The 16,702-nt window shown below is 32.1% G+C and overlaps 1 protein-coding gene across 4 annotated transcripts in view; it reads right to left on the reverse strand.

The window, feature by feature from the left end:
- Nucleotides 1–16,702, reverse strand: part of LOC118191507 (uncharacterized) — a 114,495-nt gene that overhangs the window by 88,388 nt on the left and 9,405 nt on the right. For 3 of the 4 annotated variants that reach the window (XM_035362314.2, XM_035362313.2, XM_035362315.2), the window contains exons 2-3: nucleotides 16,029–16,346; nucleotides 2,259–2,432 (exon numbers count right to left, since the gene is read on the reverse strand). In XM_035362314.2, coding sequence (XP_035218205.1) covers nucleotides 2,259–2,432; nucleotides 16,029–16,259 — 405 coding nt within the window. In that variant the 5' untranslated portion in view covers nucleotides 16,260–16,346. Of the gene's footprint in view, nucleotides 1–1,172; nucleotides 1,246–2,258; nucleotides 2,433–16,028; nucleotides 16,347–16,702 lie in introns of those variants that run through there. The other variant, XM_035362317.2, reaches the window with a different exon arrangement.

Below are 16,702 nucleotides of genomic sequence, written 5' to 3' on the forward strand. Positions count from 1 at the left end.
CATTACCATTCGCTGCATACAACTTGAAATCTGCGAATTGTTTCTCTTGTGTTGATGCAGGTAAAATGCTAACGTACGCACCACTATCCACTAAAACAGGCACTTCCAATTTTTTATCTCTGATAAATAGGCGAAACTCTGGAAAATTATAGACAGTAGAGCTTGCCGCCTCCTCTACTGTGCACTGTCGTTTCCCCGATTGGATGACTTATTAGTTGCCCAACTGCACGGCTGAGTACATTTATCCTGATGACATTTGTTAGCAAAATGGAAATAATAAAAACAATATTTCCTTTAGGATTAAATCTTTTCCTAGAAATACTGCAAGATCGTCTGCGGGATTGAAAGTTGTTCATACACCACAAATCTCATTAGAAAGCATCATGTCTGAAATTTTATCAGCCATGATCACCAACTTAGGGTAATTCTTCGTCACTAACAAGTATTATATTACACATGGAATTGGGCAATTTCTCCAAAAATAATGTTTTGATTAAATTTTTGAACACATCCGATGTTGCAACAGATTTTAAGTTTTGTAATAATTGACTTGGTTTCAAGTTGCCTAAATCGATTCCTGTAAGAAGTTTTTTTAATTCAAGTACTTTTCACTTACCTTAAATATATCCAGAAGACTTGTTTTGGATTCTGAATATTTAGTAGCGGAATTATTTGTTACGATATCCCAGATGTTCTCAACATATTTGGGTTCTAGCTGTGATACTAAGTAGTTAAATTTGGTTTCCTCCAAAACAATTCCATTTATCTTACACTGAGCCTCTACTTGGGAGGAATTTTAACACTGACCTTTCACAGTTCATGTGTAGTATCTTCAACAGTTTTATAGGTCTTCAGCCATATTCACTTTAAAATCAAAATTCCAAGTCGCCAATAATTGGTTCCCGATTCCAAATTAATCTTTATAATTAGAACTTCATTTCTTTAAATAACTTTAGTCCATGTTTTTTAATTCGAAAATAATCTTTATTAAAGCTCTTAGAAAACATAAACAATTTTTAGAACAACAAAATTGAACAATCTTTTTGTTGCCATTCCAAAAACCAAGCAAAAAAAAAAAAAAAATTAACCATTATTTAAAATTTCTATATAAGTTCAAGCCACAACACCTGAACAGCTCACACACTAAAGAAAGAAATCAGTAGGGAAATTACAGCCATTCCAGTCAGCATGCTCCACTGCAGCATCAAGACAAAAGCACAAGAATGTTCTCATAATGATGGCCACCTGAAGGGATGATTTAAAAAACTTAATGCAGTGTGCAAAACTCCTGTATATCAGATATGCATTTATTGCAGTTTGCATTCAAAATTATTATTGCAACTCCAGCTATATCTATTTAAATTGTGGTCTGTCATTATGGGATAGCCTGTATATTACATGCACCCATACTATATACTTATGACTGTTCCAAAACATACCACATTAAAAACATACACATACCACATAAAACCAAAACATACTACATAAAACCAAAACATACCACATTCGTATTAAGCTTAAAAATTCACAGGAACAAACACTATGCAAAAATACCAGTTTTGCTAAATAAATATAAAGAGATTTAAAAAGTTTAAGCCTTTAAAAAATGTTAAAGACAGAATTCCGAATTCATTAACCCTCTAAGAAGAAAGACTTTTATCATCTGGTCTTGAGACTGGACCCGATTACCACTTAGGACCAAAAAGGCCTATGTCTTATGGGTGCAGAATCATCCTGTATTTCATAAATTTTCTTTTCTTCCTTAGGGAAAATGGACATTGTAGACCCCTGAAAAAGCACTATATCCAGTGTCTTGGATTGTTATGTCATCATGAGATATGTTGTCCCTTGGTACAATATTAATTTGTTATTTAAAATATTCTGCTTTCTTATTTTCTTCAATAACCTAGATATCATTCTAATGAATGGAAGGTTATGAAAACAGAGGCAAAATTAGTAAATGTAACTAATTACTCAAATTAATATAATTAGTAATGTAACTAATAAATACTGATTAAATGTTGCATGACTTCAAAGCAGATAAAAAAAAAAAGGTGCTGCCAAGAGGGTTAATTCAGTAACACTGTGAAAATATATATATATATATATATAAACAGCCTGAATGTCACACAGTTACGTTATCGAGAAAACCAAATTGCAGCATACAACATAACTTTATATTAAGCTTGCCTAATAACAAAATTATCTGGCATTATTTTGTCCACACTGAAAAACTACAGAATATTTTTCAAAATTACCTTTTTGCTATCTTGAATATCAGTTTCTCCACGTTTTACGTATTTAAGTATCAGAGATAAGCATTTAGTAGAAGGATAAGCAGCAGCTAGATGTAATGGAGTAAGTCCCAAAAAGTTTCTCTGCTGCCAAGAGGAACCATATGCCAATAAAAGTTTTACGAATCGGTGTCGACCCTTGGAAACAGAAAATAATATTAATAGTACCCAAAATACACAAAAATAATATTAACTGTACCACACACAGCCGTATTAACAATATTACATTTTCATCAATAATCATTCTAGATTAAATCAGAAATAATTTTGGTACTTTCTGATTATGTATTCATAAATGTAACGGGAAAATACACCAAATATGGCAGAATACACTTCATTAAATAAGTTCACATGCATTAAAAGGTCATATGTAACCACACGCATACACACAGTTGCATACTTGGAATGTTACATTTTGTTTACAAATATTCAAATTTTCATATTTTGACCACTAACAGCCAACATGTCCAAACTACATTAAAATTGGCTTTGGACATTATCAGATTTCCTTGTAAATGTTCATATATGTTTTCATTATCAAAATTTTCCAGCTGCTCTTCATTATTTTTATTTATGTATTTTAGATTTGTTTGAATTGTCATCAAAAAAAGATCATCACTTTCTGAAAGAGAAACAAAGAAAATGCCTAATAAATAATTATAAGCTAAAATTCATTTCAAATGTCTAACTTGAATATTAAATCTTTCTGCACACATACAGCACAATCAACATAAGTTGACTGTTGCTCAAGTGGTTGAAATGAAGTATGCAAAACGATTGAATGCTCAATTATAACGTTCACAAATTAATTTTAATTTACAATTAATTACTGTTTCTTTGCTTCACTCTCAGAATGAAGAGGTAGTACTTTTTTCAATGTTCTTTTATATCAAATTTAAAAAGTAACAATCATACAGCAGCTTGAAATTTTTCAAATTTAGAACAAGCAAAAAAATATTACATTTCTGTTAACTGGATGTCAGTTATCAATCGTGCACCAAATTACCAAATGTGGTAGTCCATGAACAGCTCTGTAGTGATATAATGGTTAATATGCACAATGCTGAATTAGTGCAATTCTCAGATGTTTTTTAACAGAAAACGGGTTAGATTATTTGAATACACCAAAGCACATGAGGGTTATCTGCCTAAGGAAAAGGATGCCTTTATGAAGGACTTTTGGTATTTTTCCGTTTTGTCAAATAGACTTTATTGACGACAACATACAGTATACACATAGAAAATTTTAATAAATGTTAGTTCTAAGAATTTTTTATTTTGAAGGCATAAACATTTTAATATCATTTAAAATTTTGTAAAAAAGACATTAATTTAAGAATTTACTATGCTTTCATGGTTCAACATTCTGATTCGTCGGTTCATATCAAGTGACCCCAAATGATCTCACCTCATATAAACTATGCTACAGAAATCTTATTCTCTTAGTAATTATCTACATTAACTTCAAGTTAAATCTTAATTTGGAATACAAGTTTAAATGCAAGAATTATTTCAATTCGTATGAATAGCTTACTCAGAAATTATACAAAACCACAGTGCTTTACTTTGCTAGTGAATTCTCATTAGAATTGATGAATTTAACCCTTGACTTTGCATAATTTTCGCCTTCGGGTGAGCGGTGTGATTGCATCCTAATTGACTTAATTACCCCAAATAGCCTTAGGTCATAAAATTTAACTATCTAGTAAAAATTCTATGTAATTGTATGCCAGTACTGAAAGAAACAATCAATCTGATAAGAAATGACTGTGACTTGTTTTGAAAATGAAGCATAAAAGGTTACCAGTGAAGATAATCCATTTGGTATCAGTCGTACCATTATTGGCAACTTTATTGCCTGTGCCGGTAAAACGGAAAAGTACCAGAATTTCTAAGAGAAAATGCTCATATTCACATTATGCATGGGAAAATTTTTTTAAAAAAATGCAGCTAGCCACTTCACTTAGGTCCAAACGAGGATGATCATTTTCTTCATTAACTTTAAACTAATTTCTGGCACAGCAGTTAGGCACAGCAACTAAAAAAACATTCTTTTGTTTCATTGCAAGTTTCCTGTATACCCACTGGGGTGGAAGGACATGACCAAAGCAGTTGCAAAAACAGACATTGACAATATTACCAGTGCCGCCTATTATAACTGATGGTTTACATTTATTACAAATTAATGCATGGTTACAGGCTTCCCTTATTAAACCGTTCCAAGCAACAACACTGCATTGATTCATATCAATTTGATACTGATCAAATTCAAGGGAAGTTAATTCTAAACACTATGCATAAATGAAACAATTTGCTGATAAGAAACTGATTCTCAATCCTGCAAACCAAATTTATGTAATCTTTTTTTCTTGACATGTCATCTTCACATTCTCATTTCATTCAATTCTATATGAATTAGAGCTTCATTTTATGGTTTCCCATGCATTTTCTTTCACAATGAATATTTCCTCTTCCTGAAGAAATTGCATGGAAGCCGTTTCATCTAATCTAAGTCCCAAAATTTTGTATCCGCGGTAAATACAACAACAAATGAGTTACAGCTTTAGAATTTCTGCTCTTGCTGCCAATTTTAAAAGGTATTTTTAAAATTAAATATTGCTGACTTCACATGAACCAGTCTCTTGGCGAGATTAGCAAAATATTTGGTGACAAATGCAGTCCCAATAACAGAACACTACCTGTTTTTGATTAGCAGGAAAGAATACGTTGGCCTATATAAAAACAGGAACATGAACTACTCGTCTAAAATATTTTATTGTTATGCATGCAAATAAAGCTTCATAACTGTAGTCATGGTACTTAATCACAATTACTGCAGATTATTATTATCCTAGAAGTCACTCAGAGAAGATTTGAAATGAACCTAACAGTTAGAATTAAATAAAACTTGCTAACCATGTTAAAACTAGTAAATTAAGAGCTTTCGCAAATGACCCATCTACTTTGTCAGCTGGAGCTGGAATAAATGGTTCAATCAAGTTCTTTTTTATTATTATTATTGCTATATTCTGCAGAACTGGAAGATATCTAATGTTCAAGTCACATGTATGTTGAAAGGAAAGTATCTATTGCAGTACTGTCTAATCGCAATTTCTAAGATTTCTCAAATTTTAAAGCTGCTTTTATATCTATTTTTTTCCTCCTGCCCTATTCATCTACAGAGCTTGGTTGCTCAAAGGAGTATTTAACCATAAGTGTACTACTTACACTGCTCTTCAAATTGGCAGAGAGTTTGTAAATACAGGGTGTTTCAAAACTTATCATTCAAATTTCGAAGGGAGTTAGGGAAGATGTTACGAAATCGATTTCACATAAGAAAGTATGTCCACGAACATCATCAACATCATGGGTGTCTAAAGTATGACTGTTTGAGGGCCACATTGCAAAGAAAAAATATTTGCGGAGCCGCATTGCTTAAAAAAAAAAAATTTGCGAGGCCACATATATAATATTTTGTAAGTTAAAATAAAAATGAGTGCTATATTATTTTACTAAAATAAATTAACTTCTTTCTATTATTATTTTTTCAATTTAAATTAGATATTGTATAGGTACATATTTATAATTAATTTGTACAAGTTTCGTTTCATTTAGTTTAGATTTCATACAGATGGAAAAATTCAAACTAATGAGATGGGTGAATTTGCTTTTGTTAAACATGCAAATCGATATTGGTTTCAATAGAGGAGGTTGCAATCATAATGCATTTTCAAGATGTTTGAAATGTTCCAAGACGTTTCAAGATGTTTGATGTTCATTCTTGAAAATAATTGTTCACAAATATAGTGCAAAAAGCTGAATACATTAATAAAGCATGATTGTGAAAATTAGGATATTTATCATGGGGTAGGTAAGCTTTATAAAACTCCAGTAAAGAAACATTTTTAAATTTTTATTTCAGTTGAATGTCACTTTGCATTTCAATGCATTCCATTTGAAAATTTGAAGGTAATTTACTTATTTCCAAAGAAAATGGGGTAGAAAATATGTTGAAATACTCTTCATTTTTTAAAAAATCTTTGACATCTACTTTCAAACACTTTAATTTAATCAAAAATTAATGCAACATATTTTAAATATTTTGTGCAACTCGGAGGTTTATGTACAGTTAAAGTACTCAAATGTATCAAATCTTTTACTTTTATTTGATTGTGCCAAAATTTTAATTTTCTTTCGTATGTTGTTATTGTTTGGAACATATTATTAATAAGTTGATTTTTTCCTTGAAGTCTCAAATTTAAATCACTCATACGTTCTGTTAAGTCTACTAAAAAAGCTAAATCTTGACCGGATGTGAAAGAATAGTCCCAATGTAGTTCATGCATGTCATAAAAGGCGACTAAAATGCATACCCAGCATCTGGGGGTATAGCCGGACACCCTGCCCCTGGGGATTATATCAGGGGACTCGTCTTCCAGGTTGGGGGTTGGGCCAACTACTGGAAAACGACTTGGAAATGGCCTAAGGACTTTTCGTTTTGGAATCTGGAATGTCCGAAAACTGTACTACAGTAGGGGACTGAAATTTCTTATAGAGGAATTTGACAAATATGATATGGATCTACTTGCTATTCAGGAAATGTGATGGCTTGGGAAAGGTACTATTGAGAAAAGAAACCACATGGTTTACTATAGCTGTGATGTGAAAAACATATTTTTGGTACTGGTTTCTTATTGAACAAAGGTTTAAAACAGTGATTGATTTTGTTCCTAAATCACCCAGACTTTGCAAAATTCGGCTAAGGGGAAAATTTTTTAGTTATAGTATTATTAACAGACATGCACCTACAAAGGACAAGGAAGAGGAAGAGAAGGAAATATTTTATGAGGAACTTCCTATGTTATACAGATCTTGTCCCAAGCATGACATTAAAATTATTATGGGAGATATAAATGCTAAATTGGGTAAAGAGGATGAATTTAGACCAACAATTGGAAAGCATGGCTTACATGATAGTACTAATGACAATGGACAACGACTAGTACTTTTTGCTGCTGAACACAACATGATAATTTCACGCACTGTGTTCAGCCCCAAGACTATACATAAGATGACTTGTGCTCACCTGATGAAGAAACCTGGAACCAAATTGATCATGTACTCATCAATTTTAGGATATCCAGGACGTTAGAACTTATCAAGGCACCCCCTGTGATTCCAACCACTTTTTGGTTATTGCTAAACTAATTGCTGAAATTTCAAATGCCCAAGAGATACAGGGAGAGAGGCAAGACACGCTTGATTGTGAAAAGCTGAAAAATGAGGAAAATGAGCAAAATTTCCAGTCCTCACTCAGGGGAGAAGTAAGAACTAAAAACATGGCCGAACTGGAAACCGTGGAAAATAAGTGGATTTTGCTCAAAGACTCAATCGTACGCTCAGCTGACAACACACTGGGATATGTGGAAAAATCCAAACCAAGGGATTGATTTGATAATGAATGCTTCCTTGTAACACAGGCAAAAAGACCAGCTTATAAAATTATGGTCTAAAGCAACATTCAAGACTCTCTGTTGAGGAATATAATAGATCTAGAATACAGGAGAAGATCCATCAGCTTAAGAAAAAACTTTTTCACGACAACTTATTTAAGGATGTTGAAGATCTGAGGGGGTCCAATGAAAGCCATGCTTTCTATCGTGAAATTAATCTTGGCCGCAAAGACTTTAAGTCTGGAACCACTGCCTGTAGAGACATAAACAACATCATCCTAAATGATAGAAAATAGGTACTTCACATGTGAAATGAGCACTTTAGTAACTTGTTGAATGATCATACGCGGGATGGGTCTTCAACCTACCCAACTACCTCTGTAAACCTCGATAGTATCCTGGCACCATCTTTACCAGAAGTTAGAGAAGAAATTAAAAAGCTCAAAAATAACAAGGCCCCAGGCCCTGACTCAATTACTTCAGAACTTATTAAAAGTGCTGCAGGTCAAAACATTGAGGAAAGACATCATCTCATCGAATCAGTTTAGAACCAAGAAGCTTTATCCAAAGATTGGAAACTGAGCATCATCTGTTCTATACACAAAAAAGGAGACATTTTAGAATGTACCAACTACAGGGGAATCAGTCTCCTTTGTGTTTTTTACAAACTATTTTCCAATATACTTTTTAGTAGACTAGTAACTTATACAGAAAATATTGTAGGTGATTAACAATGTGGTTTCTGCAAAGGAAGATCTACAGCAGAACAAACCTTTAACATTAGGTAAATTTTGGATAAAACTAATGAATATGGCATTGCAACACACCACCTTTTTGCTGATTTTAAGACTGCCTATGATTCAAGAAACAGAAAATATTTAATTGAAGCTATGAGATAATTTGCAATACCTGAAAAACTTATAAATTTGGTCACCATTACTCTTACTGAGACAAAACTTACGGTTAAAATCCAAAATAACCATTCTAAGCCTATTGTTTTAAATGGGCTCAGACAGAGTGATGCACTGGCCTGCTTGCTTTTTAACCTTGCCCTCAAAAAAATCATAAAAGTTTCCAACATTAATACTCGTGGAACTATCTTTAACAAGCCTGTTCATATCTTTGCGTTTGCTGATGATATCGACATAGTCGCACACACTCCCGAGTCAGAGAGACTTTTACATCTTTAGAGGCTGCAGCCAGCAAAATGCATCTAGCAATCAACCAAAATAAAACTAAATACATGCCATGTGATAATAACAGCAGCCCCTATTTTGAAATTGGAAATTACAAATCTGAAACTGTTAGCAAATTTAAATATTTAGGATCAGAAGTTAATACTCTCAATGATTTAATGCCCGAGATCCATAGTAGAGTCACAGATGCTAACCGATGTTTTTTCGGTCTCGAGAAATACTTGAAGTCTAACTTCGCTAGCAGAAAAACGAGGATTTTAATTTACAAAAGCTTAATCAGATCCATTCTTACATACTCTGCTGAGACCTGGGCAATGACAGAAAAAGCTAAAAGTATCACCTGTCTTTGAAAGAAAAATTTTGAGAGGTATTTTTTGTGGCATAAAATGTAACAATATCTGGAGAAGAACTAACTCTGAACTATATAAATCTTATAAATAAAGAAATAGATATAGTATAATATATAAGGATTCAGAGAATTAAATGGGCAGGACACCTGTGCACAATGGATGAAAATTGAGTAACTAAAAAGATCTTCTCAGCCAGACCATTCGGCACCCGAAAAAGAGGGAGGCCTAAACTTAGGTGGCTCGACTGTTTGGAAACAGACTTAAGAATTTTTAAAATAAGCAACTGGATGTCCATGGCCAGGGATAGAAGAGTTTGGAATTCGATTCTGAGAAAGGCAAGGGCCAATCCTGGACTGTCTGGCCATTGAAGAAGAAGAAAAAAGCTAAATCTAAAACACAAGACCTGGGTAGCCAAGCAGTCGGTCTATCGAGCTTCGAATATTCGATTCAGATAATCATGCACATCAGTTGTGCTATGGGCTGATACAATATATCTTGGCGAATACACGAAGGAACAGCGTCCACAAAAGTCGGTAACACTGTCTTGAGAAAGACTAGGTATTCCCAGCCATCAAATCGGGGCAGTAGCAAGTAAGGTCCCAACAAACAGTCACCAATGATTCCAGCCCACGCATTTATGGCAAAACAATGTTGTGCAGCGTGACTTCTCATACCATGCAGGTTGTCACAAGCCCACATATCTGACTTGTGTGTATTGAACACGCCTTCAGAAATGAATGAAGCTTAATCTGTAAAAAGGACAAAAGCTGGAAAACTGGGGTCCACAGCATCTTTCTGCATGAACTATTGTGCAAATTCCACACGCTTCGGATAACTGTTAGGATGCAGTAACTGCACCCTTTGCAGATGGTAAGGACGTACACGTTCTTCGCGCAGTATCTGCCCCACTGCTGAGTGAGAGACTCCAAGTTGCTGAACAATAGCTCATGTGCTGGTATTCGGATTATCTTCGATGGACTGTAGGACCTGTTCTGTGGCGTTGACAGTCTGCATCAGTCATCTTCTTCCCGGATCCTGCATGTTGCTGCATAGTTGATCACGTTCACACAGAATGTGATGCACACATGTAAACATTTTATGGTATGGTATTCTTCTGTTGGGGTATTGGTCTTTGTAAACTTGTCTAGCTTGTTGGCCGCTTTCACCAGCTGCCCCATATGCGAAATACATATCTGTTAGCTCTTGATGTGTAAAACGTTCCACCTTATCACCAGCAAGTCAACTTGTACACTGATGACAGCAAGAGTGGTCGGGCAAGCTGTACACTTGTTAGGTACACACAGCACCCTTGCATATATTTGTGAATGCACTTTCCTATGTGAAATCAGTTCCCTGACATCTTCCCTAACTGCCCACGAAATTTGAAGAGTAAGTTTTGAAACACTTTATATGTATCATTTGCTCAGCAATTCTTATTCATAATTTTTTAGATGTTGAACTGATATATTTATTTTCCAAGTTTCCACCTGCCCACCAGCGGCTGAGTGGTAAAGTCACTGAACACTGATAGTTCAGCTGAGAGTTTGAATCCCAACAAACAGGCTCATTGCATGGGCATTTTTCTTGTTTTCTCCATGCATAACATAATACGAAACAGCTTCCCTTAGAAAGACTTCCACAAAGGCATCCCTTCCCTAAGGCAGATAGCCCACGATGCTTTGCCATAATTAAATAAACCAAACCAAGTTTGCATCTTCATTGCAGATGAGAATAGTATACGCACCTGAGGTATATGTTGTGCTGGCATCCATTTTGTCCATTCTTAATAATTTCCAGATGATTATGGGAAGTTCATATCCAAAACTTTAGAAAACAGAAGTGATATGTGGGGTAATGGGACAGTACAAAAATTTTTCAATACATTTTATTCTGTTTAGTTCTTGTATCAGTAGAGCTTTATTTTCCTGAAATAACTGCAGAAATCTGCTTAATGAAGTCCAGTGGATATATATTGTTTGTTGCAGTTTGTAGGATGTACTTTTGTTTTCATAAAATTCAGATATATAACAAAATTCTCTAACTTGTTCTCAATAAAAATAAAAAGCAGCTGTTTTATGAGGATGAAATTAAAAAGAAAATCATGTGGGATTATTGCCGAGTTGCCAGTTGATTTATAATATACTCTAGTTTGAAGAATGCTATCAATTCTTAAGATCAAAAGATCAAGAAATTGAATTTTATTGTTTACTTCTCCGTTAACTGTAAACTGTAGGGTAGGGAAACTTTATGCAGTAAATGAAAACAATATTTTTAAGTTCATCTTTCTCCATATAACAAAGATATCATTGAAGTGCCTCTTCTAAAAAATGGGTTTTGAAGAAATTTAGTTAAAAACTAAATTTTCTAAGTGTTGCATAAAAATTTCAACTAAAAGGTGCAATACCGATAGTCCCATAAAAAGAAATGCTTGTTGTTGGTAAGTTTGCCCATTTCTGTACTTACATGTATCTATCTTTGCTAAGTTCTTTTATTTCTCTCTATATCTTAATCATATTTCTGTTTCTTTCCTCATTTCAAGATACTCTTAAACTAGTAATTAGTTTGTTTTGGTTTAGGTAATTATAGCCAAGTACACTACAGATACATGCGTCAGGAATGAATGCCTGTTATACATATTATACATGATGAAACAAATATTTGCGATTTTACCACTGTGCTGCAGGTGGCCCTGTTTACAATTTTTGTAACATACATGAATAAGTTTCATCAGATTTTTTTTAATAATTCATTTCAGTAATTTTTTTAATAAGAAACAGTTCATTTGAAGTAAGATTTTTTTTAATAAGTAACATTTAATTGGAGTAAGATCCCCCCCCTCCTTAAGCTTGTTCTATGTATGTATGCATGTCTGTATATATATATATATATATATATATATATGTAATAATAGTAAGGAAAAGCCGGAACACTGTTAATGCGTACTTAGATCCATACTGAAGAGGAAGACTTCTGATTGCACAGTATGTGAATAATGTTGACTTGGTAATATCTAAGAAATTTGCCAGCTGAAGCAGTTTTAATTCCATTTTTATTTTCCAGTTGATGTCTGCGGCCACAATCACTTGGCACTCTAGTCGTGCCTTTTTGCAGTACATTTAAACTTTTTATAATATTGCAATAGCAAGCAAGACATGGCGCAATTTAGAGAAAGTTATTACTAGAGACAAAGTACCTAAATTAAAAATGAGCAAATTATAATTTTGATTTGCATTTTTATATGTATGTATGTATGTATGTCTATGTATGTGTGTGTTCCTATGTTAGTTTCCATGTATGAAAAATGCTCTAGAACAGGGGTTCTCAACTGGAGGTATGCAAGAGAAAAATAGGTGGTATGCAAAGAAACAAAGTATTTTTAACAATTAAATGCAAAAATTAAATATCCCTACATATTGAATCTAAGCATATCAATTTAAAGGATGGATAAGTCTGAAGAATATTTTAAGAGGAATTTATCAGAGTTAAAAAAAATAAAGAAGTAATAAAATGTTTTGTTACTTCAAGTGAAAAAGCTTTGGAAGCTAGTTATTCAAAATTTGAATTGCAAAAATATTTAGTGACTTATGGTTGGTGCATTTAGCATATTTAGCTGATATTTTTGGAAAGTTAAATAATTTAAATTTAGGATTACAAAGCATTAATTTGTTTACCATTAGAGATAAAATAAATGCAATGATAAAAAAAGCTCGACCTAATAAAAGAATTGTACAAGTATAATAATATTTTAAGCTTTTTACCACATTTAGAAAGTTTTCTAACTGAAACTAATTTGAAAATAAAAGAATTAGCATCCAACATTAAAAATCATCGTTTTTTATTGATAAATAATTTCAACATGTATTTTCCCGAGGATTATGAAAAAGAAAATTGCATTAGAAATCCATTTTCTTCAAATGTACCTGAAATTTTGTCTCGGGAAGAAAAAGAACAATTGATAGAAATTTCCTGTGATCGAACTGTAGCTGAAGATTTCAAAAATAATGCACTTGTTAAATTTTTGCTGAACTCAAAAAAAGAATTTAAATGCATTTCAAATAAAGCTATTAAAATTTTATTGTCTTTTTGTGCAACCTATTTGTGTGAACAAGGATTTTCTTCTATGTTGTATTTGAAAGATAAATAGAGAACAAAATTAAAAGTGGATACTATTTTACGGTTAAAACTATGTGAAATAAGACCAGATTTAAAGAAATTGATCTAGCTTAAACAGGGCCAAATTTCACACCAAATTTTAGGATTAAAGTATTATAACTTAAATTTTGATAATTAAAATGGTAGTCAATTTTTAATCTAATATTTTTATGTGCGCATATTTAATACAAATAACAATATATATTTTTTTAATATTTCTATTGAGAAACTGAAAAATAATCACTGTAAAATATAGTGGTGGTACTAAAATTTTTCAATTTTGGCTGATCTTTGGAATATGGTAACTGGTAGTTTGGCGACATTTTGGAGGCGATAAAGGTTACTACCTAGGACTTTTGTAATAATGTGAGAAGCACTCAGTTCCGATTACGCATTATTTTGTGTGAGGGAAATGAGAGATCATGAGATATGTCATGTGACATTAATGGACGAATTACAGCTGTTTAATCGGAAAAGGGGGGAAATCTGGAAATTTCGTATTTAGCTATATTCTGTGTTGTGTGAAACGTGACATTAATGGATGAATTACAGTTCTTTAATCTGAAAAGGGGGTTAATTTGGAAAAGCTTCATTGTGTGTTGTGTGAAATAGTGTTGATTAATTTTCGGATTGTATGGCGCTATGTAAAGTGAATTCTAAATTTTTAATGCGTTTATCTGATAATAATAATAAGTTGAGATTGTGTGAAAGGAAGGATATTACAAGTTTAAATGGCAGTGCAAGAAATATGGTGAAAATGGACATTTTGTGAAAAGGAGTGTAAGGAAGGGTACGTGGTTTGCTGAAAGTAGTTTGAGTATAGGTGAAATTTTATTAATTTCTTATTACTTGGTGAATAGACTTCCAGTTGACTACTGGATTTAGGATTTAGAAATTAGCAGTAGTACTGCAGCGACGTAATGAAGATTCTGAAGAAGATTAGGTAAGTTAGTATTTTTAATCATTTGAGGATATTATTTTTATGCATTATTCTAAATGTAAGGAGTAAATAAATTAATGTGGTATTATTTGAAAATTGTTATTAGCAATGATTTAGTTTAAAGTAATTAGGATTGTAATCTAATTTTTATTAATTTAATGTATGTGCTTATTTATATTTTAAGTAGTGTTTTTTAATTTAATTATATTTTAATTTAATGATCGTGATTTTGTGAGTTATATGTTTGTAGTATTTCGGAATATGTTTGAGTAGTATACATTGAGTATTTTCATGCATTTTCGTGAAATTTTTCTAATTTATGAGAAAAAAACCAGTGTACATGGATATAGTGAAGAGTGTGCGCAATGCCATTTTTGTGCAATTCTGGGATTTTTTTTAAGTAAAAATAAGTCGACGTGTACATGGTTTAGTGATATTTTAATTAAATGATAGTTATTTTGTGAATTTTATGTTTGTAGGAATTTGGTATACGTTTTAGTTGAAGTAAACGTGCATGGAAATAATTTAAGTATTTGACACTAAGTATTTGTAATGTTTGCAGTATGAATTCGTTGGTGACGTTTATAATATAATAGATAATTTAGAGGTAAAAGTTTTTGCATATTTTATTTATTTTATACGTGGAAATGTCCATATTTGAAAAGGGTATATACTTTTTCGCGATAAGGTAATTTCATATATGTTCTTTTTACCGGGTTTAAAGATTCAGAAAATTGTCATGCATTTTCGTTAAATTTTTCTAATTTACGAGAAAAAAGCAGTGTATATGGATATAGTGAAGAGTGTGCGCAATGCCATTTTTGTGCAATTCTGGGATGTTTTTTTAAGTAAAAATAAGTCAACGTGTACATGGTTTATGTGTATGTGTTATTGTGAAAAATGCGCAAGGAGTTTGCGATTGTGCACTTTTTCCCAATTTTGCAGTGAATATTTGTCATGATTAAGCAGTTTTGTTAGATAAAATTTCTAGTATAAGTGTAATTTATCTAGTAGGTTGCCGGAAAAAGTATTCAGTAAATAAAAAGAAAAGAAACATGTCTTTACTTCGTGAAGACAAAATGGCGGCGGAAAAAAAAATAGAAGGTTGCTGTAGCAGAGTTGGTCACCAAATTTTCGCCAAGAAATCGCCAAGTTACCATAATCCAAAGATCAACCTCAATTTTTTTTTTAGATGGTACGCATTAATCAAAACGTTGAGAACCACTGCTCTAGAATACTTATTAACAGCTTTTTATGGATAGAGAATGTTTGTTAAATATAAAATATTAATTATTAATTTCAGGCATTTCTTATCTCTTTCTAAAAAGAATACAGTATATTTATTTCAGAAAAATAAAAACATTAATATCTTACTCTTATCTAACAGATATTCACATGTTTATATATGAATTAAGCATTGTATAATTTGGAATATCCAAAAATGTTATCAGACAAGCATAAAAATTATGAACAAGATTTCCTTCCATATTCCAAAACAAAAACAAAAAAAAAACAAAAAAAAAAACAGTTAAATTGCAAATACCATAAGATTTGGGGGAAGGAGGCGATTATTACCTGAATATTCATCTTTCAGTTTTTAAGACACAGTTAAAAAAAAAAAGAAAGAAAGAAAAAATACATACTAAACTAATTGCTTTGTGAAGTGCTGTCCATCCTGCATTATCACAATTATCAACCTGAACACCAGCCTTGAGCAAAACAGTTGCACATTCATATTTATTATTTAAAATGCATAAAATCAGAGGAGTTCTTCCCAAATCATCTTTAGTTTCCAGCAATTTCAAAGGAAGAATTTTAATTATTTTCTTCAGCAAAGGCTTGTTTCCAGAAGCAGCAGCAATATGCATTTGCATTTTTTCATAATAATGTTACATTTCTATTATGTAATAAGTGAAGGGTCTTGTTCCTTTTCACCTTTTTAGAACTCTCAACAGTATTTACTGAAAATGAAGGAGAAAAAATACCTGAATACAAAATACAAAGTTTGAATAAAAATAATGATTGAATAAGTTACTAGTTTTGCCATTACTCTATAACCACTATATATCACAAATACATAAAACATCATTTTCAAAGAAATTAGTAAACCAACCAATATTTTAACTTAATAAAAATACCTTATTAAATTCTGAGTTAATTCTGCCAATGTTAAATTACTATCTACGGGTACCTATTTGCATTTAGAAACATTATGTACCTAATTTAGAAACATTATGTATCTAATGAATGTTCCTATGTATTTAGTTACATTCCTATCTGTCAACAAATGCTTTATTTATATAGAAATGTAGCTGAT

Source organism: Stegodyphus dumicola, chromosome X2 (genome assembly GCF_044657685.1).
Source record: "Stegodyphus dumicola isolate Sdum_Otavi_A_Nest chromosome X2, ASM4465768v1".
NCBI lineage: Eukaryota > Metazoa > Arthropoda > Arachnida > Araneae > Eresidae > Stegodyphus > Stegodyphus dumicola.